The sequence below is a fragment of the Vulpes vulpes genome, chromosome 13 (assembly GCF_048418805.1).
Source record: "Vulpes vulpes isolate BD-2025 chromosome 13, VulVul3, whole genome shotgun sequence".
NCBI lineage: Eukaryota > Metazoa > Chordata > Mammalia > Carnivora > Canidae > Vulpes > Vulpes vulpes.
Genome location: NC_132792.1, coordinates 135,507,722 through 135,534,632, shown reverse-complemented (window position 1 = coordinate 135,534,632; position 26,911 = coordinate 135,507,722). Strand labels below are relative to the sequence as shown.

The following is a 26,911-nucleotide window of genomic DNA, read 5'->3' as shown; positions in this document are numbered from 1 at the left end:
AGCAAAACAGAAATGGTCAGTTTAAATTGGCAATAATGAATTCTCTATGTAACTCTTTGGGTTTCAATTTTTATGATAAATCTAGAATAAGAAGGCTAGATACATTTAACTGAAGAATAGGTACAAGGTCAGATTTAGAGAGAGTTCAACTTCAGATCATTAATAAAAGGATGGTAGTTCGATCCCTGAGAATGGATGAGCCTTCCGTGGAAATATTCAAAGAGAACAATAAATTAGGGATGGGGAGAGCATCACAAAATTATATCTCTGTAAGGATCATTTTTAAATGTCATCCAATCATTCATTTGTCCTTGGGCAGAACTGCACTTAAATAATAACTCCAAAGGTCATTATCTTTCATCTTCTTAAAAATCTCCACTGAAAGGCATTCTTAAAAATCCCTTGCAAAATATATTCCAAATGTTAAAGATATATGTATTAAAATGTTCCTATATTTTAAATGTAGTTTTGGAATATAAGTGATAAAATTTCTTATAGGAAATGGTATCAAATAATCAAATATTAAGTTATATTTGATTTGCTAAATGGATAAGTGGAAGGACTTTTTTCCTGGTCTTTTAAAAATGCGTAATTCAATATATATGCATACAAAAAGATATTTTCTTCACACGAATTCAAAATATCTATTTGCATTACACTAAATCAAGTATTTCTCACACAGTGAAAAAAGGTTTCTGCCTTGATGTTCTAAAATAAACAGTATCTATCTGCATCAACATAAATAGGATTTCATAATTCATGAGATTTAAATTATGAAGATTAAGGGTTTTTTTTCCAAATTGTGATTTGTTGTTTTTGTATCACTAATTCTCTGTGCTCACTTTGGCAGCACATATAGTAATTCTCTTCTCAATCTTATACAATCATAAACAACATTAAAATAAATATAAAAATTAAAGGAAAATTAAGTTCATAAGTTGTAGAGCATCTCTATAGTTTAGCCATTTGGAAGTTCTGGAATCTACAAAATTAATAAATATTTCACAATTAGTAATCAAGAGGAAAAAGGAGAGATAAATCTTAAATATTCTTATCAAATTATATAACTGAAACTGTTGTTTAGAAAAAAATCAACCTAAGTGGTAAAGTATTTCAGATGAAAGGGTTACTGGTATAAAAATAACAAGTCCAATTTCGTCAAAAAGGCCTATATTCAAAGTTATTTCTATGAGCACGAAAAGAACTGAATGACTCTCCGGTATATACTATAAGAAATTATATCCTACCAATATTCTAAAAAACTTACACTATACATTTATTCTAGCAAATGTCAACATAACATAATGTATAAAAAAAGAGTTAATATAGCAGGCTTGAGACTGCCTATCCATGGAACTGGTTCTTTGCAAACCTGGCCCTTGGTTGGCTTCTGGGAACACGGATGATAAATAGTTTCCCACCATGATATAAAACTTTCCCTACATGACAATGCCTGGACTGTTTATGCAAACAATATAGTTTATGCTAAATATCTGCCTTCCTTCTAGAAGTCTGAAATTCTGGTTGGTGCAAGGCAGAGGGTACCTATGTGCTCAGCCTCCAGTAAAATCCTAGAGGGCTGAATCTCTAATGAGCTTAGTGATAATTTGTGCATGTTGTCACAACTCACTGGAGGAATAAAGTGTGTGCTGTGGGACTCCACTGGGAGAAGACTCCTAAACACTTCTGTCTAGTTCCCTCTGCTAGTTTTACTTTGTATCCTTTTGCTGTAATAAATCTTAGCCACAAGTTCAACTATATGCTAAATCTTAGGAGTAACCTCCAACAAATCACTGAACCTGGGAGTGGTTTTGAGGACCCATGACCAATATAGTTTGAGATTGATTTTTAAACATTAGTTATCTGGATTTACACATTAAAAATGTTCATCACGTTTGCAGACTGCAAAAGTTTAACAAATACATTGGAAGATGCAATGAAGTTTTAAAAAGGCTAAAAACAACTGATCCAATTCTAACAAGATGAAATTTAAGGAGATAAAGATAAAATTGTGCTTAAAAAACCTCCCACAAACTATTGTACATGTAGGAAGAAGAAACATATAATTAAGTATGTATGAAAAAGACTTTAGAGTTTATTGAAAATAAACTCAGTATGTTAAGTGATAAAACACAACTATCAAAGGTACCTAATTTACTTCTGTTCTGAATAAATAGCAGTATGATATATAAACCAAGGAAGATAATCCCATTCTCTTTTGTTAATGGTCATATCACATACAGAACATTATATTCAGCTCTGAGCACCATTTAAAGAAGGATATATTAGAGCACATTCAGGAAAAAGATAGTAATGAGCTTCAAAACAGTAGTTTACAAGTAATGAATGGTTCAAGAGTAAGAGACTTTTCTAAGAAACAACCATTCTACTAATAGATACAGAAGGTTCTTGGGCAAACTACAAGTTTTAATTCTTTTTTTTAAAGATTTTATTTGAGAGCGAGCATGCACAAGCAAGCACAAGTGCGGGGGGTGGGGGAGGCAGAGGGAAAAGGAGAAGCAGACACCCGTTGAGCAGGGAGACCAACCCAGGGATCCAGCCCAGGACCCCAGGACTATGATCTGAGCCAAAGGCAAATACTTAAGCAACTGAGCCTAATTCTTTCTATAGAATCATGATATGAAGGTATCAGAAAGATACTCATTTCAACTGAATATAAATAAAAGTCATCCTAAATCCAAAGCTACCCCAAAGTGCATTCATCTTCTTTTAAAACACATATTCAAAGCCTATAAGTCTATTAAATGCAGACTATGAAAGGAAGAATTAAATTAGAGGGGATACCTGTATTAACCTGTATTAAAGAATCTTTTAACTCTTCTGATATACCCTTTTCCATAGCTTTCCATTTACACTCTACTAGAAAGGCAGAGAGGAAAAAGATTTTGAAGTAATCTTCAGTCCAAACACACACTCAACTGAGTTGGGCAGGAAAAGGGGAAAGACTCAAAAATATAGTCTATCTGGAGAATTCCATTTAATTCCACTCAAAAATACATGACTTACTACTATATAGAATACTTTACACTCAGTTTAACAAATAGTCATTATCTATAAAACACTCTGAAGAAACATGTAAAAGACATAATAAGCAGAAAAGGTGCAGACTTCTAAGCATCTCCCTGCCCCCATCCACACCAGGTATGACTTCTCCAAAGTGGTAAAGCCACTCAACTGCTTACCACAGCTCATGTTGTCACTGTGGGAACTATACCCATGCTTTTGTAGGTTAGGGGAATCCTCGGTATCAAAACTAGGCCTGGGGTTCTCAGCCCTTAACAGCTGAAGTCTTAATGTCCACATACATTCCAAAGGATGCTGGGTTTGAAAATCTCCACTTATAAAAAGATCTTCCCCTACAATGACAGGCCAGTAGGGATATTACTGCTATAACAGAGAATGAAAAGTATAATGGAAAAATGTTCTAAATCTTTCTCAAACTCCAGTATATAAGTTATCATGTAGCACACACAGCATACAAAGAAACAGGCAATGCTGAAAATAGCACCAAGAATGGGAGAACAGCATTGAAAGAATTCAGTGTTTTTAAAATGATACATGGTCTTAACAAAGCAGAAGCACAAAGTAAATGGTAAACTAATAAAAGTGAGAAAATGATCTGAGCTCAAAGATGTAGAAATAAAGAATTTGGACACTTTGGTTTAAATGGGCTGCACAGATCCATCCTAGTTATTTTTTTTAAATGGAGAAGAAAAGTACCATAAAAAATCACATTAACAAAGCAACCCCTAATAGGGGCTAGGAGGCAATTAAAGTGAAAAATTAATTATCTTAATTTACTTGTTAATGTAGAATTGCTGCTGGCAAGTTTGTAGTGAAACCTAGTTTGATAGTTATTGGTGTAAAGAAAAACTGGCTTACTCCCTTTGAAAAGCAACTGGCAATATATGCAAATAATCTTAAAATATCTTCACACAGTTTGACTCAGTATTTCTCCTTCTTAAAAACTGTAGGAAAATAATACTAAAAACAGAAAAGGCTCATTTATAAAGATGCTTGTAAAGAGTATGCAATAACATGGGAAGTATTTAAAATAAATAAATACATTTAAAAATCCTTTACATAGAGCTGTACCTGAGTGCTCAGTTAAGTGGCCAACTCTTGATTTTGGCTCAGGTAATGATCTCAGGGCCATCAGATCAAGCCCCAGGTTGGGCTCCATGCTGAATGAGGAAGTCTACTTGTCCTTCTCCCTTTGCTCCTCCCCCTGCTCACTCTCTTTCTAAAATAAAGGAATAAAATCTTAAAAAAACCCACAATTGACTTTAAAAATATCCTTTACATAGAAAAAGGTCCTAATCCAGAGTGGAAAAATGGAATGGATAAAATACATGGGTGATTTATTCTCTTTTTTGTCCTTTATGTATTCCCTATATTACCTTAAGAAGATGACTTCTTTAAAAATTAAAAACTAAAATAAATCTTGATTGGGGATGCAAAGGGAAAATTAGTTATGTAGAAGGCATGAGAATTAAGAGAGGCAGAACTTAAAGTTTATAGTGATTTGATATAGCTCATCTTTTTATATAGATTTGTCTGATATTATTTTCTTTAAAGATTTATTTATTCATGAGAAACACATACTAAGAGAAGAGAGAGGCAGAGACATAGGCAGAATGAGAAGCAGGCTCCCCACAGGGAGCCTGATGTGGGACTCGATTCCGGATCCCGGGATCATGACCTGAGCCAAAGGCAGGTGCCCAACTGCTGAGCCACCCAGGCATCCTGATTTGTCTGATATTAAAAGGTGATTACCAAAAGGCAAGCTGCTGAATATATGATGAAGCACAGACAATATCCTAAAGCTCAAATTAGCTCAATAAGAAATCCCTGAGGTCTTCTCTTAAGACCCTGCAGTCCATTGACTGTTCTGAAAAAGGCAGAAAGACCCAATGACCCCTGGAGAGCTTTCACTTAAAGTCAAACTAATGGAAACCTAACAATTTGCTGCTATTATTCAGCTTTATGTGAAACTATCCTATTCATTTAAAAATATATATTTATTTTTAATTACACTATAATTAATAAACAGTGTTGTTAGTTTCTGGTATACCATATAGTGATTCAACAATTCTAAACATTACGGAGCGCTCATCACATGCTGTGTGCTCTTTTATCCTCTTCGTCTTTCACCCATCTCCCCACCCACCTCCCTTCTGATAACCACCAGTTTGGTATATTTCAGAGTATGGTTTTTGGTCTCTTTTTTCTTTATTCACTAGTTTTTTAAGTATTTTAATTAAGTTTTTAATTTTAATTCCTGGACAGTTAACAGTCTTTCTTAAAAGATTTATTTATTTTGGAAAGGGGAAGATTGAGAAAGAGAGAGAGAGGTTTAGAGAGAAAAGCATGTTAAAGCAGGGGTGGGAGGGCAGGAGAGAGAGAGAAAAACCCAAGCGAACTCCACACTGAGCACAATCCCACAACCCTGATATCACGAGTTGAGGCAAAACTAAGAGTCAGATGCTCAACTGACTGTGCCACCCAGGTGTCCCAACATAGTCTTATATTAGTTTCAGGTGTACAATATAGTGATGCAACAATTCTATACATCAATCAGTGTTCATCATGATTAAGCGTACTCTTCAATCCCCCTGCCAACTTCCCTTATAACCATCAGTTTGCCCTCTATAGTTAAGAGTCTGTCTCCTGGTTTGTCTCTTTTTTTTTTTGCTTATTTTTTTCTTTCTTAAGTTCCACATAATGAGTGAAATCATATGTATGGTATCTGTCCTCCTCTGACTGACTTATTTTACTTAGCAGTCAGGTCAGTTCATCTTTTTAAATGCACTGGTCCCTCTAATTCCTCAATCTATTGCATTGTTTTTAGGACTTTTCTGAAATCTCTACCTTCAAATCCTGGAAATTAGGTGATCTGCCCCCTTGCTTGCCTTCCTTGCTTGCTAAGTAATTCTTTGGACCTAAAATTATCCAGGAGCATTACAAACCATAATTTATACTCTGCACATAAAACACAATCAATAAATATTTATTGTCCTAATTAGTCAATATGGAATGCGAGTTAAAATTTCAATAATTTGTATTATGCAATGACCCATCTTATAAGTCATTTTAATTCATACCATAAATTAGTCACAATCACAGAAATTTTAAATTTGTAAGAAAATAAATTTTTCAAATAACTCAGTTGAATTTATTTCTATTGTTGCATATGCTAGAAACTAAAGAAATGTTTTATCTAAGGACATTTATAAGACACTTCTGTGTTAGCCTAAATTGAGTTCCTTTAATTTTTCTGTAACCATATTATTTTACTGAAGTAAAACTGAATTATGTATTAGAAAGGTTTTATTTAAAATGTCATTGATAAAAAAAATAAAAAAATAAAATGTCACTGATTCATGGTATGCCTGGGTGGTGCAGTCAGTTGAGTGTCTGACTCTTGTTTTCAGCTCAGGTTGTAATTTCAGGGTCATGGGATGGAGCTCAGCACAAAGTCCGCTTGAGATTCTCTCTCCCTCTACCTCTCCCACTTGTACATGCTCTCTAAGTAAATAAATCTCTAAAAATAAAATGTCACTGATTCAGATTGATCCTGATTCCTGAGTATTATTTTATAGACTAAACACAATGCATATATAAAGCACTATAGCCAGAAATGTCAAAACTTTTCCATCATAATGCTTCAGGAAAACCCATCCTATGATGACTTCAACAATATTGCAATTCCATCACAAAGAACATTCAGGATATAAAGTGCATGACTATGACATGTTTACTTTTCAAAAGTAGTTTTACATAAAGATAATGTGATTTTGACAGTTCATCATCATTACAGTGTTTTAAATACAGAGCTAATACCATTCAATTCAGTCTATATACCTCAATATATTTAGCAGATGCCTGTTATGTTTTGAAAAGGAGAGGTACATTTTTGTTACCCTCTAAGGACTAGAAATTGTTTTAAGAAATATCGAAACAATGAGGTGTTGATAATACATCTTTTTTTTTTTGAGGATAATACATCTCATTAACATTTTTCATGATCTCAATATCTCATCTGCAACATACAGTTAATTTTAAGGTAATCGTTCCTACTTTAGAAGTTAAAATTTCACATAGAATTTATCCTGTATCAACTAAGTCTTCATTTTCTACTCAGGGAAGAAGGGTCAGGTCATTCTACCACCAGCCACCCCTAAACACATTATTCAAGAGCCTAATCACAAACAAAACTATTGCTACACAAGACATATGCTCAGTAGAATCTCTGTCTAGCTATATGATCTTGTCAGGTCACTGAAAAATCTTATCTCAGATTTCTATATGTGAAATGAGATAGTGCTTACTCACAGAAGCTTTTAAAATACATCTAATTCATAATGTCAATGGCATTACACATCTTCAAAAAGTATTTTAAGTTTTTTCAAATTTTAACTTGCAGTCTTTTCTAATAATTTCTTAGCCCTCAGACGTGATAGGAGAGGCACATACTTATCTCCATCTTCCTCATGTAACACTGAATCATTTGAATACATCCCACAGTAATATTCCAAACTGAGACACCATGGTGATCTTGCACAAGAACACTGCTTCAAATCCTAATATGTTTTCCATAAAAGATGTGTACCTTCAATTATTGTAAAGTAATTAAACACACTACAATGACTGCCAATTAAGAATGCCAGGACTTTATGTTCTGTCGGGAATGGGTGACGGGCACTGAGGTGGACACTTGACGGGATGAGCACTGGGTGTTTTTCTGTATGTTGGTAAATTGAACACCAATAAAAATTAATTTAAAAAAAAAAAAAAGAATGCCAGGACTTTTCCCCCTAAGTTTGTAATATGGTAAAAGCATTAAAACACTCTCTCTGGCCCCCCATCCCACTTTTATTTGTCCCTATGCTACCAAAGAATGTCCTGGACTTCAAAAATCTAAAAAGTAAATCCAAATATAGTCCTCTAATAAATTTTAAGTCTAGTTAATTGTAAGTGTTAAATCACATTTAGAAAAAGGGCTGATACATGAAATTGATGACTAAAATAACAGAAGCCAGGGCATCTGAGTGGCTCAGTGGTTGAGTGTCTGCCTTCGGCTCAGGTTGAGATCAAGTCCTGGGATCAAGTCCCACGTTGGGTTCCCCACAAGGAGCCTGATTCTCCCTCTGCCTATGTCTGCCTCTCTCTGAGTGTCTCTCATGAATAAATAAATAAAATTTTTTAAATTAATTAATTAATTAACAGAAACCATCACAAGACCCTTTTAGCAACATGACATTATAAATATAAATCTTCACAATACAGGTTTCCAGATTTCTTTTCAAATAAATATACCTAGAAATACAGTAAAGTTTTAAGATCTTGGAGATGTAATACATTTTTTAAATTGCCTTGGGAAAAAACATTGCCTTGGGACAACAGAAATAAGAAGACAGAAAACTAATACTTGGGATGTTCATTTTCCTCAAAATCTATTTGAAAAGAGAAAAAAATGAATGTCTATCTCACTGTAATTTTTTATTTCAATACAAATTATATTAAACCTAGGTATACATTATATAGAAGTTATTTTCTTACAAACAGGGAACTGTGATCTATTTTAAAATTGATAACTTCAAGCAATTCTAAAAACAAAAATTTGAATCCTTTCCTTGCCAAAATAATAAATATAAGAAAAATCTAAATAGAACTTAAATTAGATTTAAACATATTAAAACATTAAACAAGGATTTTCAGGATTTTTTAATCTGCTTTTCCAGAAACTCTTTTAATCTTCTCCAAATTTTTCATTTATAATATCAATTTTACCAATTTAAGATCTTTTATTATAAAATTCCTGCAAGAAGGGCACCTGGGCAGCTCAGTCAGTTAAGTGGCTGCCTTTGGTTCAGGTCATGATCTTAGGGTCCTAGGACTGAGCCTTGTATTTGGCTCCCTAATCAATGGGAAGCCTGCCTCTTCCCTCTTCTTGTCCCTCCCCACCACTGGTGATCTCTCTCTCTCTCTGTCTCTATTGTGTGTACTCTTTCTCAAATAAATAAAATCTTTAAAATTCCTGAAAGAGTAAAAAGAAAAAAAAAACTGTGAAGAGGCTATTAGTATAAAATGTACAATTTAATATATCTATTTTAAACTTGAAACTCTCTTAGAAACATCAGTAAATGTTTTAAAGTTCTATTTTACAGTTTATACATGAGCAACTATTTATGTCTAGTGTAACTTCAGACAAGTGCACTGGTCATCTCTTGCAGCAATGCGTTCATTGCATTAGCATGCATTGCATTCAAATATACATTTTGAATTTTAAAGAACAGGCTATATAACTTTGTATAGATTTTTTTCCCTGGGCCTCCAACTCAAATAATGCCACCACTTTAAATTTAAAAAGCATATTTGGATACTTAATTAGCATCAACTTTATTCACACTTGTTTAAATAGAAAACAAAATAAAATTGCAGTCAAATTTCTAAAGTCAAAAATAAATGTGATTTCTCTTGCATAAAGTAGCATATCGTTAAGTTCTGGAATTTTAGAAAATATTTCCATTCCATAAATTCTACCACTATGCTATATGCTTTTTGCAGCGAATTTTAGAAATGTAGAATCTGAAAAATTCATCTGGTCCCATTCACCACAGTGAAGGTACTGATATCACATATACCTTTCGTGCTAAATATTCATCAGACATAACAGACTCCTCCTGAATTTATTATTCTGATTTTTTTCACCTTACTGGAGAACCATAAATAAAAAGAGAATAAAAGTTACCATAAAAAGTTATTCTAAACACTGATATAGAATTATTGAATCACAACATCATACACCTAAAACTAATACAACACTGCATGCTAAATATACTAGAATTAAATTTTTTTTAAATTATAGATATAGTCTTTGAAGATGTTGAACTGAAGAAGCAGAATATTTTGCCTATCTATAAAATGCAGTTAACACATCAGCTGGATCCTATTTCCACAATGCAGGGTCAATCTTCTGTTATTTAAAGATAAGCAACATGCTACAAGGTGTCATCAATGGTGGGCTAAAAAACCCCACAGCCACAGAGATTCATTTCAGATTCTGAAAAAAAAAAAAAACCACTTCAAAATCACGTGTTAAAGTGAAAATAAGTCAAGAGTATCTAATATTGTATCAGATGTCTCAGCAAATTTTCTTTGAAATAAATACTACAGAAATCAGAAAACTCTATGGTCTAGCTACAAAGAAATGGAAAAGACATTCCATGCTCATGGACTGGAAGAATAAATATTGTTAAAATGTCTACACTAGCCAAAGCAATCTTTATATTTAATGCAAAGATTCAATCCCTATCAAAATACCAAGTGCATTTTTCACAGAACTAGAACAAACAATTCTAAAATCTGTATGGAAACACAAAAGACTCTGTATAGCCAAAGCAATCATGAGAAAGAAAAGCAAAGCTGGAGGCATCACAATTCCAGACTTTAAGTTATATTACAAAACTGTGGTAATCAAAACATTACAGTATGGGCACAAAAATAGACACATGAATCAATAGAACAGAAAAAGAAAACTCAGAAATGAGCCCACAATTATATGGTCAATTAATCTTTTGCAAAGCAGGAAAAAATACCAATGGGAAAGTCTTTTCAACAAATGGTACTGGGAAAACTGGACAGCAACATGCAAAAGAAGGAAACTGGGCTACTTTCTTACACCATACACAAAAATAAATTCAAAATGGATTAAAAACCTAAACATGAGACCTGAAACCATAAAAATCCTAGAAGAGAACACAGGCAGTAATGAGTCTCTGACACTGGCCATAGCAAATGTTTTCTAGGCGGGTCCCCAAGACAAGGGAAATGAAAGCAAAAACAAGCAACTGGAACTACATCAAAATAAAAAGCTTCTACACAGCTTCTACACAGCAAACAAAACAATCAACAAAACTAAAAGACAACCTGGAATAGAAGATATTTGCAAATGATAATATGATAAAGAGTTAGTATCCAAAATATGTAAAGAACTGATACAACACCCAAAAAACAAATAATAAAAATGGGTAGATGACATGAACAGATATTCTCCAAAGAAGACATCCAGATGGCCAACAGACACATAAGGAGATGCTCACCATCACTTACCACTGAGGAAATGCAAATCAAAACTACAATGAGATATCAGCTCACACCTGTCAGAATGGCTAAAATCAACAACACAAGAAACAACAGGTGTTGGCAAGGACGTGGAGAAAAAGAAACCTTGAACGATTGGTGAGAATGAGAACTGGTATAGCCACTGTGGAAAATAATATGAAGGCTCCTCAAAAAGTTAAAAATAGAACTATCTTATGATTCAGCAATAGCATGACTATTTACCCAAAGAATGCAAAAACATGAATTCAAAGTGATATATGCACTTCCTATGTTTATAGCAGCATTATTTACAATAGCTAAGATATAGAAGCAGCCCAAGTGTCCATTGACTGATGAATGGATAAAGAAGATGTGATATATACATAAAACAATGGAATATTATACAGCCATAAAAAAGAATGAAATCTTCCCATTTGCAATGACATGAATGAAGCTAAAGAGTATGATGCTAAGTAAAATGAGAGAAAGACAAATACCACATGATCTCACTCATATGTAGAATTTAAGAAACAAAACAAATGTGCAAAGGGGGAAAATGAGAGAGACAAATCAAGAAACAGACTCTTAATTATAGAGAATTGATGGTTACAGAGAAGAGGGCAAGGGGACTGGGTTAAATACATAATGGAGATTAAAGAATGTACTTGTGGTGAGCACTGGATGATGTATGAAACTGTTGAGAAAACAATATAGACTCTCTTCAAAAAAAATAGTATTGAAACCTAACTGGATAATGTTACTTGCAGAATCAACAAAAACTGTTTTGTGAAATGTCAAAATATTTTTTTAAAGATTTGTTTATTTGAGAGAGAGAGCGTACACATGCAAGAAGGAGAATGGACAGAAGGAAAGGGAGAGGAAGAATCTCAAGCAGACTCCATGCTGAGTGCAGAGCTTGATGTGGGGCTCAATCTTAAGACCTGAGCCAGTATCAAGACTCCAACACTTAACCATAGATACCCCTCAAAATATTTTTTTAAATAGCATTTTTTTCCAGCAGTCTTTTTAAAGATTTTTATTTATTTATTTGAGAGAGAGCAAAAAAGAGAGCATGAGTAGGGGGAGGGTCAGATGGAGAGAGAGAAGCAGACTCCCCACTGATCAGGGAGTCGGACCTGGGGCTCAATTCCAGGACCCCGGAGTCATGACCTGGGTACAAGGCAGATGCTTAACCAACTAAGCCACCCAGGTACCTTCAGTGTTCTTTTTAATAAACCAAATTTATTTTTCTGATTATAAAAGAAGTAAATGTTCATCTAAAAAAAATTAAACAGAATATTTAGAAAAGACTTGATTACATCACTTTTAATATTTTAAAAGACAAATATTTATACTATTAAAGTTATGACTATTTTACAGACCAAAACTAGCACTGAATGAAACTCACAAGAAAAACTGAAAAGAGAATCTGTTTCATTTTTTTCTTTTCTAGTCATTTCACTTTCCTCAATGTCTATATATTTTGTTGTAGAGTATGCCACTTTCTACATATTCTTCTTAATCCAAAAATAAAGTTTTGTTCATGGAGAAAAGCAACTGTTGGAATCTACACACCAGAATATCACATCAACTCAGTAACATAAGCTCCTATGCATTGTGATGCCTTACATGAACACATTATACTAGCAAATTCCCCACATCTTAACCTCCTTTATCACACAATTATATCTTTTTCCTATCTAATGATTAACTTCCTGGGAGAAAGACAGAGGAAAGTCCTTTAAGGCAACAACTTCATTTATTTCTAAACTCATAAATCAGTGCTATATGTACAATGAACCTGCTGGTAAATATTTGTTTCTTCCAGGTAACATGGATATAACAAAATACCTTAAATTCCATTCAGTAAATGAATAAAACTAAAATGTAAAGAAAAATGGCAAAACATTCCTCAACAATCCTTCCTACTACTGCCAACCTGACAAAAGAAAAATGTTTAAGCATATTTTAATACAATCAGGTAAGGAGGTAAATTCATCTCAGAATTATCCGAACTGCTTGCTAGTTTATCCTTAATCTCAAATGTCTTCATGAATAATTATTCCTGGAAAATGTGCTTTCAGAAATTATTGACGTCTTCTATATTTAAAAATATCTGAGTTTAAGCCAAATCTGAGTTTAAACAGATCTGAAAAAATGCTATTTTAGGAAACTCTTAAACCCCATGGATTAAGCGCATTATAAAATGTAATTTTCTTAAATTGGAATTAGTGATCTTTAAATTATGATGGCAATAAATATGGCAGCCATAGTGAAACAGGACCTACCATATTCTGAATGTTTTCCATGTGCCAGGAGCCATGCTGAGCACATAGCCTACATTATCCTGTTTAGTCCTCAAATCCAGCCTAACAGGAAGGTACAAGTGTCTGGGTTTTTTTGATGAGAAAACTGAGGACTTGGTATATTAACTAGGGCCAAACAGGAAGACAGGATTTCAGTCCAGATATCATACACTTGTGGGTTATAAAGACTTCCTTCCAACATAACTTTAGAAACGTCTCCACAGGTAAGAGAACCTTCAGTAATAGACTACAGCATTATTGTTTGGCTGTCACTTATAATCAAATTGGATAATTACCATTGAATGCAATATAATGATGAGAATAATGCTTATGCTTTCTATTCTTAAAATACATTAATCTAAAAGAAGAGTAGTTTCAAAATAAGTATTATCATACTACATAAACATATATTAAAATATGTCAAAAGGAAGTGAAGTGGCTTGCCTTCAAGTTGCATGTAAAACATAATAAATGAAAAATCTAAACCTAAAACTTGTAGGCTACATTAAGGCTCCCTTCTTTGTTCTCCTTCATCAAAAATTGTTTTTCAATAGGAAATATACAGAGATCTGATGAAACTTCAACAAAAATTTTTAAAAAGTGAATAAAGACAATGTCAAGGAAATGCTATACCCTAAGGTTTCATTTTGATTATAGACTAAAGTGGCAAGTTTGGGCTTACTAGAATGATGTTTTAATAAAAGCAATTTGTAAGATCAAGGAAAAAGATATCACAAGATATGGAAAGGACTAAAGCAAAAGATTTAGGCAAGGAAAAAAAAAACTCAGAGAAATTTTGTAAGGATAAGGTACAGACAGAGGTACAAAGATCTGAAAGCTTTTGAGGAAAAAAAAAAGCAGTAGAGCAGAGTGGCTCCAACCCACCTGAGTGTGAATGAACCTCTGCTACTGACTGAGTGACCTTGCATTAATCACCCTTCTTTAGTTTCCTCATCTTTAGGACAAGAATAACAACAGTACCTATCTGAAAGGGCTGTAGTGAGGATTAAATGTTATAATATATATAAAACAACACAGTATTAAAACTTGACACATAATTATTATTAATTATCATGAGGAAAAGCCAGAAGAGAAAAATGCAATAAACACAGCATCAGGTTTCCTCTACAGAATATCTACTGAGTCCCTTCTAATTATATTTACACATTAAACTAAAGAAATAAAAATGTGATTCCCAAATAATGCACACAATGTTGAAGATTCTATTTGTGACAGCTGAAAAGTTAGTAGTATTATGCTTTCTTGAATTTTGTTTTCCTTGAACTGGTCTAAATTTAAAGGCTCATTTCAACTTATCCAAATGTTACTGGCAAACACAGAGCAAGAATTAATATACATTACCTAAACCACAGGAATGTCAAACAATTAAATTTTTATTTCCAAACAAGCAAACTCTTGTTCTAAGTGAGTGTTTAATTAAACTGAAACAAAGTCTGATTTTGATATATAGAATACTATTTTATTCTTTATTTTAAACCTTTCTTACATGTTTAAAAATATACATGGGTTCAGAACAACCTCAATAAAGTGATGACATTTCTCTTAAAGGACCTCTGAAGTCAAACTACTAGTGTGCAAACACAGCTGGCTTCCAATTTGAAGTCATAGGCACATTTCATTAAATGCATTTCTTAAAACAAAGAAATCAAAATGCTGAGAAGAAAAATACTCAGTAGTTCGATATAAACTTTAAAATATCTGTCAGGCAGGAAACTTATAGTAAAAAAGTAAGATTTGTATGTTTTATCACTCACACCTGCTTTACTACTAATTCCCCAAATGCCACTTTGCTATATCTAAACCCCTGACAATTTATTATACAATTCCAAGTAGCACACTAAAAAATAAGTTAATTTAATCTTTGCGTATGAAAACAGATTACAAAAGAAAATACTGACAGCTCTTACCTGTACTTGATAATTAAGTATATTGTATTCTCAGCAGTACTAAGAATGCAGGTTGGTCTAATATAAATATCTAAATAACAACTACACAAAAGTATTTTTCTCTTCAAAGAAGTTCCTGTATATTTTTTCCAATGTTGATGACTTAAGCAACATTGATCTATATATTGTGCTAAGAAAACATTAGGCACAGATCACATAATATAATTTACATTTTCTTTGTTGTAAAAAATATAGTCTATGCAAATGCATATCATACAAATGATTGGTGGACACAACACTAAGCTTCACAGACGTAACACAAAAAGGTTAGTATTTACTCCTAAGGGAGAAAAAAAGGCATGACCCGAAGAGCAATCAATATCTCACTTCTGGGTGAATATTCTATGCTGCACTAGAATTATTTGTGGGTTTTCTTAAAGAAAAACAAAACCTTATTACAGCAAAAAAAAAAAAAAAAAAAAAAAGATACGACTTTGGGCACATAACTAATTGAAAAAGAACCAGATAAAAATGTTTACAAAAGCTATTAAAAATATTTAACACAATATCTCAAACAAGCTATAGATTGCTTTGTTGGAAGGAACAGATAACATTATGATTGCTTTATATAGTAGATTCTTTCATTAGCTAAGACACTTTTGGATTAAGGTACTTTTGGATGCAGATCCAAAAAAAGAGAGAAAAAAAAAATAGGCTGTCAGAAAGGGGGAAGGAGGTTAAGCACAATTTTACCCAGAAGGAAAAAAAATACTATTTCTTTTTGTTTATAGCAGAAATTTTGCACTGTGGATTTTATAAAAACAAAAGGGTTATGTGGCAGGTAATAAAATACAATGCTTACTATGCATCCTTCATGGAGAAACCACTTATGGATTGCAAATTATTATGTCTAAAAGTATACTTTGATGCAAAAAATTGTATTTGCCACATATATAATATGCAGCATTTTCCCATAAAGGGCAATTTATTTAAGTAATTTTCACAAAGAGTGAGAGAGACAGAGACAGACAGAATGAGAGGCAAAGACAGAGGAGAGAGCTCAGCCAAAGAAGACAGAGATGCCAAGGGGCTTTGCTCATGTCCTGTGGAAGATCGGAGATACTTTTTCCAATACTTTTTTTCATCCTCAGTGCTTACTTTGCTATTACTGTACATTTATACTCATACACTATAATTATCTCATGAGATCACCCTCTACACATTCTTTTCTCTAGTTTCCCCGCCACCACCACTGTGGAAAAAAGAGGGAAAAAAAAAAAAAAAAAAAGAAACCTTTAGTCCCTTTATCTCACAGTCAACTATTTAAGTAAATATTTCTCTAGTGGCAAATCTCCAGATAAATCAAGAATACAATCCAAAACCCCTATCAGATTACATTTCATTTACTATACAGTTCTCTTCAAATGGAGCAGGAATTAGCCCGTTTCCTAGGTTTGGGGTCTCGTGCTTCCTGATCCTTCACACACATACAAGATGTACACATTGTCTCAGATAGTCTTCGGAGGCCTAGCCGAAAAACGCTGTTGGAAAGGCTATAGATTACACAGTTACAAAAACTATTACTGATAGCAAGCCAGGTTGTTAAGAAAGACAGTGTTGGATTGTCCAAGACCCGGGAGCTTTCTAGAAGAAAGTAAATTATATAAGGGAGCCACAGCATGTAAAACACACTGGTTATCCGAAACAAAACCATGGCGTAGCGACGGTCAGGGCTGTGTCCAGTCTCTCCAGAGGCATCCACCTCGTGGCTAGGAAATCGGGCCCTCCGGTCATTTATCTCTTTGGTGTGCTGCCGGCAAATTTTGAAAATGTGGAAGTAAGTGAAGCAGACAACAAAGGCAGCAGGAGCATAAAGTAAACAAACAATAAAACCAGTAAAATAGGCACTGGTGAGCCAAGACATGGCACACCATTCAAAAATGTCACCATGGTACCCTGGTTTCCCCCAGCCGAAAAAGGACGGCAAGAAAATGAGGCAAGAGTAGATCCAGATTAAAATAATGCAAATTCTCAGGCGACAAGGGGTGACCAGTTGATTGTAGGAAAGAGGCTTGGTTATTGCAAGATAGCGATCCACACTTATACAAGCAAGACATGCCATAGAAACACTTTTTAGAACTGAGATGATATATCCAAAAACCTGGCAAGTCAATGACTCATGGATACCTGTGGAGTAGTGAAGAAGTGAGAGAGTAGGAACCAAGCAGCTAACTCCAACGAAAAGATCAGCATATGCCATTGTCTGAATAAAATAGCTGGTAGTATAATGGTGCAAGAGTGGAGCACAGTGAAAGACAAAGATGACTGTTAAATTCCCAGCAATGATTAGAAATGTCAACAAGACAATAACAACGGTCTCAAAGATGCACACATCCACTGCACCGTAGTAGCCAAATCCAAGTGGGCAGGAGTGACGTTCAGACACATTCTCAATGCCGCTGCTCACGTTCAGGATGCTCCATTCAGTCCACCTGGATTCATTCATGGCTTGGAATTAAGGGAACGTGTAGCCTTGGCTCCAGCAAGCAGGTGCCCTGTCCAGCATGTGTTAAACTCTGCACAAGAGTGTCTTGGGATCAGCTTCAGTAGACAGTGGCAGTGCTTCTGTCACAGCCAAGCCTCCGAGAGAGTACTCAAGCCTCTTCATCAGCTCAGTGCAGCAGTGACACATCTCAACTTTAGGGGGGAAGAAAGGGAAGTAAGCTAGAAAGGAGGTGAAGAAAGGTCACTGATTAGCTTCCTCCAGTGCTCTCAAACTTTCTGAAGACACAGGCACTTCTAGAGAAAATGGATCACCTTGTACTATAAAAAATTAAATCTGGAAAAAGAAAAGAAAATCAATTGCCAAGGGAAGAAAACCCTTTGTGGGCTGTTTGGTCTCTTCAGAAAGGTTGTTTGTTAGGGATCAACTAAAAAGAATGAGAAAAGGAAAAGTCTTAAATTGTCTCAGGTTTCCTGCTTCATCTATCATGAGAAGTGGATTCATATTTTACAATTTAAATAATTAATATCTAAGATCTAGTTGCAAATCTAAGAAAAAGTTCATTGCAGCAAAGAGTGTCTTTGGCCTCCATTCAGGGTTTGATGCTGGTAGATCAACTTCATGATCTAATTCTCTCTCATTTCTCAAAAAAGCTAACTCCTTCCCACCACCGACACACATACACACAAAGGTTAATTCTAAAAGACTCAGCTGTACTTGGGCACAAAGGAGCAGAACAGAGGTAACAGACTCCAGATTGCTGTATAACTCTCATGAGGAAACAAAAGTATTTCCAATAGGGAAGGTAATATACAATGGGTTAACACCTGACAAAATATGATAAACTTTAAAGTTTTGATTATGCATGCAATTTTTAAGCATTCATATGAAAACAGTTTTAGTCCATTACAATTACTAGTGCTACCACCAATAATGTAATTTATACTTTTTCCTTTTCAAAGGGAAAATAAGTAACTAATCTCAACATCAAAAACTGAAAATAACTTCCATTATCTGATATGCCACCTTCCTTATAATGGAACACGATCATAAAATACATAGCTCAAAGTTATTGCTCACCTTCGCAACCATATCTATAACCCACATATATATGTAAATATGAAATTTAGACAACAGAAACTTTCTTATAAACTCTGAGCTTTTTGACTAGAAATACTGCCATTATTCATTACTTAGGTATTTCCACTAGGCTTCGTCTATGTTTCTATATCTCTTCTATTTTCATCAGAGGATTAACACATTCGATGATTACTTTGACTAAATCTTCTGAAAGTGGAAAATTACCTTGTTTGTTATATCTGCAGTTACATAGCAGCCATATGTTAAGAAAATGCCTCTTGTATTTCTGTATTCTATTTTGAGCAAGAGCTCAATTAATACAGGGGCCATTAGGTAGGTTTTAAGATGGTCTTATTTTATACCTCTAAAGCATCAAGATGAGTTTAAATCCTAGACTTTGAAATACTGAAAGGCTTGCAGGATATAATCCATCCAAAAGGCTTCCAAGGTCATTCTGGTATCAGGTTAACATTTGTCAAAAATCTTTTTGAAAGTACAGGTATTTCAGAGTTTCTTGTCTGTCTTTGTTGTCATACCTCTTGAAAAAATAACATGCATTAGAAATAAAAACATTTCCTTCAGGAAAAAAGCAGTAGCTTAACAGAAAGCATTCTTCTGAAAGTTATTTTCTCGTGCACCACCAAGTCATTCAGGGAAGTCTTTCTTCTTTTATAATAGCCACAGGATATTCCTCCTTGTACATTCCTAGTTTCACTTATCACAAAATAGTTCTCTTCTTTAAAGGAATAAGGCAATCTTCTCACCTACATTCACTCTTATCAGCTGCTAGGCTGGGCTGCTTGATTCAGAAGTCTGATTTACTGTGATGCAGTTACCAGGATGCTGTCGGTATATTCTTCACAATCTCTCAGTATCACTGCCTCCACCTGAGCCGGAGCCCTGCTCCTCCTCCTCATCCTGAGCTGATGCAGAAGAACTCACCATCAGAAAGGTGACTCGGTCCTCCTGCCCCAATCAACAGCACAGCCAATGGCTACTGCAGCTGAAACTGTCACTAGGTAACAGTTGCCAGGCACATGCAGGCTTACAGACTTACTCGGCAAGCTCCGATCAAGATTGACAAGAGAAGACAATGCAACTGACCGATCCTTATAACATATTAATGGTACGTGTGAATCTCTAGAGGCAGCCTCCTTACAGCATTTGTAAAGATTATTTCCTATGGACAGGACAGAAAAAAAAAAAAAAAAAAAGCACTGGGATATACCTTTAAACCCTGTAGAGAAACTACCATGAGGTACTATGACACTAAAAAGTCAGCAGAAATCTAATGCTCACTGGCAGAAAAAAACTTATTAATTATTAAAAATTCAGCTAAGTCTTCATGAACTGAAGTAATATAGCTACTATTTTTACTCTCTAAAATATAGTTATATTTTGGTTAATAGAAGTTGTCATTTAATAATTTCTCCAATCTCTGCCACACCCACACCAAACTGCTGAATTTGATGTATTTAACTGTATAAAAAAGCACTGGAACTAACACCTCTATGCTAAAATCTATTTGGGGAAATATTTACCGTCAAATGTGAACTCTGAAAACTAGGCTTTAGAAATAAGTAGAAGGACCATTTATCCCATATGAATTTTAACAACTTTTTTTATCCTCATATGAAAAACACTCAGAATCTAAGAATTCTGTCATTTGGTGATTGAGCCACCCATACCCAAGTTAGAAGAAAGCAAATTAAGCTCTTTTACCTGATGGAGGTTAAAAACATTTCCATTTATGTTGACTTAACTACAGACAAACATTTTCTATTTTAAGCCTATTTCTTAAGGGGTCAGCACTTTCCCTTAAAGTGACTTAGAACTAATTTACAAATTATTTCAGAATTAAATAAGGAAAATTAAGATGAAAATGGAAGATAACATCTGTTGAGCACATTTTGTGTGCCAAACATTATGCTATGTGCTTTATATACTTTCTTTCTATAAAAATCCTAGATTTTTATGGAATAGGTACCCATCATTATCATTTTCCAAAGGAAGAAGGTGGGTACTAGAAAAGGTAAGTATAACTTGCCTACTAGAGTCCTGAAACTAGCATTGAAACAGGTTCAAAACTGTCGCTCCTAACACCATACTGATGAACCCCTCCTTCCCTCTCCTTTCCACTGGTGGCTGCCACTAAGAAAATGTCTAAGAAGAATTACCTTGGATTTTTTTTTTTGTTTTATTTAAATTCAAGTTAGTTAACATACAGTGTATTATTATTTTCAGGGATAGTATTTAGTGATTCATCACTTGCATAAAACACCAAGTATTCATTACATCACATGCCCTCCTTATGCCCATCACCCAGTTACCCCATCCCCCCACCCACTTTCCCTCCAGCACCCTTGTTATTGGAAATAAATGTGTCAAACTAAAGCAATCTAGTATTTGAATTTCCCTATGAGATTTTTTTTTTCCTCTGTTAAGAGTCTCTTATGGTTTGTCTCCCTCTCTGATTTCATCTTATTTTATCTTTCTTTCCCTTCCCCTATGTTCATCAGTTTTGTTTAAAATAATTTTTAAAGAATAGAAAACCCTATTCTTTCCTCCATGTTGAACTGCCTTACAGGAAAGCCACATTGTTGTTAAAAATCTTCAGAGGTTTAGGTGACATATAGTGCATTTCTCACTCCCAGAATAATTTATGAAACAAGTTAGAATAACAATCGTAGAATGAGTACTATGTTGAGGTTTAAAAGTAAATATTTGAATGTAATACAAAAGGCCAGAGGATCCTATTTTACAGGGAAGTATTTTGACTTTTAGGGATACCTAAAAGCATTAAAATCAAACAAGATTGGATTTAACTAACATTCTCCTTTATAATAAATATCGAAAATAAAAATTACACTTGATAAATATTCATGAATGTAGATAGATCCCATATTCCATATTAAAGTTAAATACTAAACTTTGCTATAAAAGCATCGAAAAATAAAACATTATCAATTATTAAAGTTATCCGTGTCACCAAAATACAAATAAACCATTTACAAAGATAGACTTTACGTATTTTTTAAAGATCTACTCTTTTCTTTTTTTAAAGATTTTTATTTATTTATTTGAGAAAGAGCATGAGCAGAAGGTGGGGTGGGGAGAAGGAGAAGGAGATGCAGACTCCCTGCTGAGCTGGGCTACATCTCAGGGCCCCCAGGATCATGACCTGAGACAAAGGCAGATGCTTAACTGACTAAACCACCAAGATGCCCCAAGACTTCACATAGTTTTAAAATAGCTTTGAATGTAGTATTTCCAAAATCAGGGAAATGGCAAAAAACAAAACAAAACAAAACAAAACCTCATAGGGAAATTCAAGTACTAGATTGCTTTAGTTTGACACATTTATTTCCAAAAACTATAACTGACAGGGATTTGAGTCCATGAATACTCTAATCCATAATTGTACATGCTTCCAAAGATACATGATAAGAGAGAGTTCAAGTAGAGCCTCTGATGCACTAAGCTTCCTACTTTCCTTCTACCAAATTGCAAAAAAACTTCAATGGTTCTAACAAGACAATTCTTTCTTTTCTTTTTCTTTTTTTTTAGAGATTGACTAGTTCTATTGGCCCCTAACTTTTCTCCCTTTCCATTCTTTTTTCTAATCTGATTATAATAGGAACTAATTTATAATGTAAAGTGCAAATAACAAAAAAGCATTAATATCATATATTTACAAAGCACATTACATAAAGCATTATTTGTTTTTAAATTAGACATAATTCTCTTCATGTTAGGGGTCATTAGGTATTTTATTACTGACATTCTTATTAGAATCATTATCAACAACCTCCCTTTCCTTTCAACTGATGAACGCTGGTCCGGAAATATCGAAGAGGAATTATTATTTGAGATACTTCAGAATTACTTCTAACAGCTAAAACTATAGCTTTATGAGATGACACATCATAGGTATTTGATTTATTTATACCTTAAGTGTGTTTCATGTATTCTTTTATATGTATTAGTATTTCATTATTAAACATCTAAGCATTTCAGGGCCTAAACAGCAAACAAAGTAAGAGAAGGACATGAGTCAGTGGTAAATAAGAGAAACAGTAGGTAATGATTATCAAGGAGAACCACACAACCAATGTAATATAGCAAAAAATAAACAAATACAGAATAAAGAAAAGGGTTTTTTTTTAAAACATTTTAAAAAGTATAAATAAGGTGTATGCATTCCGAATGTATCTATTTCTTCAAGTACTCCTCCCATCTATTAACTTTTCTCCATCTCCATTGTCACTACTCTCCATGAGCTAGCATTATCTTGTGTGTGGGCTGATGCAGTGGCTTCCAGTGTGGTCTTCCTGAGTTGCCTGTGGCCTCGCTTCACAATGCATTATGCACAAAGACGGAATATTCTTTCCAAAATGCAAGCCAGATGGTATCACTCCCCCTTTAAAATATTTCAGTGGTTTCACACTGCCCTTAGGATAAAGTCTTAACAGGTCCTATAAAATTTGTTCTCCACATATTTATCCAATCTTACTTCTTTCCTATATTGTTTAGGATTAGCTAAACTGGCTCTACGTCCCCCTATTCTACCCATCCCCTGTCCCACACATAGTTGCTATGTTATCTACTGCCTCAGGACATCACACTTTTTTAGTTAATTCAGATGGAACCTTCAGAGTTAGTTCAAATATCACTTCCTCACAGACACCTTCCTTGAATTCCTAGATTAGACCATATTCCATACTTATCATAGTTTATAATAATCTATTTCATTCAATTTTGTCTTCTTAACTAGACTGTAAACCCCATGAGGGGAACAATAACTGTTTTGCTTCTCATTATATCTTAAGTGCCTACTCTACACTGTTGGGCATAAAATTGGAGCTAAACAAGTGTTTAATATAAAGCACATAAAAATAACTTGAAGAGTCTATAAGAAGACCGGAAAACACTAATAACCAGTTTCTGTGAAACTCAGAATACCCAAAGTTCCCTGAAAGCCCCTTAAATGACATACAAGCTTCACAAAAAAGTTATAAAGTATATGACCATATTGCAGAGGAAGAATAATTATCCTTCTACTAAATTCAAATTAAGGGCAAAATTATTCATCTATACTTTTACCTAAACCCAATTCAATATGAGTATTTGACTAGTGCTTTGAAAAATCCTATCTAGCAGTAGATAATGATTATTTACTTATTTTAAGAATGACAAATGCTACAAAATGCAATATCAATATATTTTAAATGTTACATCAAAGCAACTTGGTCTAAATGCTAAAAAGAATAAACCATCTGAGGTAGCACATATTACAATCCACTGACTTAGTGATCTCTCAAGAACAGATAACAAGTTTATATTAACTTTAGTGATCTCTCAAGAACAGATAACAAGTTTATATTATTAACTTTATTTCATTATGACAAGTTATTAAGACGTACAAATATTTAACAAGTGTTAAGTGAGTGGCACTACAGAAGAAAAATTCCTCAACCTGATTAAAAAAGCTCCACGGAAAATATATAGCTAGTACAATATCTAATGGTGAAAGAGTAAACGCTTTCTTTTTAAGACCGAAAACAAGACAAAGATGTCTGCTCTTACCACTCCCATGCAATTTGTACTGAGGTCCCAGCCAGTGCAATAGGCAAGAAAAAGAAATAGCTAAGTCAGACAAGAATAGGAAGATGATTGCATACATAAGAAATACTTTAGGGACGCCTGGTGGCTCGGCGGTTGAGCATCTGTCTTCAGCTCAGGATGTGATCCTGAGGTCCCGGGATCCAGTCCCACATCGGGCTCCCTGCATGGAGCCTGCTTCTCCCTCTGCCTATGTCTCTGCCTCTCACTCTTTGTGTCCCTCATGAATAAATAAATAAAATCTTTTAAAAAAAAAAAAAGAAGAAAAGAAAAGAAAAGAAAAGAAAGAAATACTTCAAAAATCTACCCCAAAGGCCATTAGAACTAATGAGTAAATCTTGTCCAAATACAAGGTCAATACACAAAAATCATTGAATTTCTATATACTTGCAACAAACTATAGTAAATGATATTTTAAAACAATAAGCCATTTACAGTAGCCTTAAAAAGCAGAAAATAACAATAAATTTAACAGAAGATGTGTAAGCCCTCTACCCTGAAAACTACAAAATTAAAAGGTCCTAAGTATATGGGAGAGATATACCACCTTTATGGATTAGAAGACTCAATACTATTAAGAATGTTAATTTTTCTCAAATTCATCTATGGATTTATTGCTACTTGTAGAACTAAATAGTTAATTCTAAAATTTGTACGTAAACAAAAAAGGACCTATATAGTAGCTAAAATAATGTGGGAAAATGATTTTTTAAAAGTTGGAGAACTGTACAACCTGATTTCAAGATTTACTATAAAACCACAGTAATCAAGACTGGCAGAAGAATAAACAAATAAGTCACTAAAAAGAACAGAGTCCAAAAATAAACCCACACTTACCAATTGAATTTTAAAAAACTCTAGAGCAAGTCAAGAGGAAAAGAGAATTTTTTCAGTAAATGTTACTAGAAAAATCTGGGGAAAAATGAACTTAGACCTCCTCCTCATTCTATACACAAAAATACATTTGAGATAAATCATAGATCTAAACATAAAAATTAAAATTACAAATACATAGCTTCTAGAAGAAAACATCCTAGAAGGAGAATATCTTCATGACATGTAAGTAGATAAAGATTTCTTAAGATACAGAAAGCAGTAATTATAGAAGTAAAATGTAATAAATTATACCTAAAATCAAAAATCTGCTTTTCAAAAGATATTAAGAAAATCAGTAAATCAAAAGGCTAGGAGAAAATATTAGCAAAACATATACCTAACAAAAAATCTGTATCTAAAATGTATAACTGACTTCTACAATTTGTTAGTAAAAATACAAAGAACCCAGTTAAAAATGGGGAAATGCTATCATAGATACTTCACAAAAGAAGATACACAAATGGCCATCAGGAAAATGAAAAAGTGTTCAGATCAATGGTCATCAAGAAAAGACAAAGTAAAATCACAATGAGGTATCACTATATACTACCAGAATGGCTAAAATTAAAACACAGTGATTACTAAATATTGGTAAGAATACACAACAATTCAAACTCTTATCAATTGCTAGTGGTGATGTAAATAGCTCAACTTCTTTTATATTATTTTTTTCCCACAGTTCTATTAGTTTCAAGCATACAATATAGTGATTCAACAATTCCATACAACATCACTTGACACTCCTCATGGCAACTGCATTCCTTAATCCCTATCACCTATTTAACCCACTCCCCACTTCCTTCCCCTATGGTAACTATCAGTTTGTTTTCTATAATTTAGAGTCTGTTTCTTGATTTGTCTCTCTCCCTCTTTTTTTTTCCCTTTTTTTTCCCTTAAATTCCACACAAGTGAAATCATATGGTATTTGTCTTTCTCTGACTTGTTTCACTAAGCATTATACTCTCTAGCTTCATCCATGTTGTTGCAAATGGGAAGATTTCATTCCTGACAATTGAGCTGCTTCCATAATTTGGTTAAACAATGCTGCTATATATATAGGGTGGCATGTATCCTTTCGAATTCGTGTTTTTTTATTCTTTGCATAAATACCCAGTAATGCAACTTCAGGATGACAGGGTAGTTCTATTTTTAATTTCTTGAGGAACCTCCATACTACTTTCCACAGTGGCTGCACCAGTTTGCATTCCCATCAACAGTGCAAAAGGGCTCCTTTTAAAACTTTTAAATTTTGGGAGTTTCTTATAAAATATTAAACAAACCTACGCTATGACTCACCAGTTCCAACCAATCAAAATGAAAACATATATCCACAAAAAACTTATAAAAATGTACACACCAGCTTTACTTTTAATGCCCCAAAACTAAAAACAACCCATTTTTCCATCATCGGGGAAACAGTAAACAAACTGTGGTTATGTCCATAGGATTCTGGAATAGGTGAAACTAATTTCTGATGAAAGAAACTGCCT

General features: G+C 33.9%; 2 protein-coding genes across 6 annotated transcripts in view; both read right to left on the bottom strand.

Annotated features, from left to right (window-relative positions):
* Positions 1 to 26,911, bottom strand: part of RABGAP1L (RAB GTPase activating protein 1 like) — a 724,498-nt gene that overhangs the window by 439,228 nt on the left and 258,359 nt on the right. The gene's annotated exons all lie outside the window — the stretch shown is intronic.
* Positions 14,892 to 17,975, bottom strand: GPR52 (G protein-coupled receptor 52). Its single transcript, XM_072733082.1, has one exon. It carries the CDS (start codon positions 17,844 to 17,846, stop codon positions 16,761 to 16,763), a length of 1,086 nt encoding a protein of 361 aa, XP_072589183.1. The 5' UTR covers positions 17,847 to 17,975; the 3' UTR covers positions 14,892 to 16,760.

Excerpts from the sequence above, each read along its gene's own strand:
- GPR52 (XM_072733082.1), bottom strand. The coding sequence starts at position 17,846 with ATGAATGAATCCAGGTGGACTGAATGGAGCATCCTGAACGTGAGCAGC.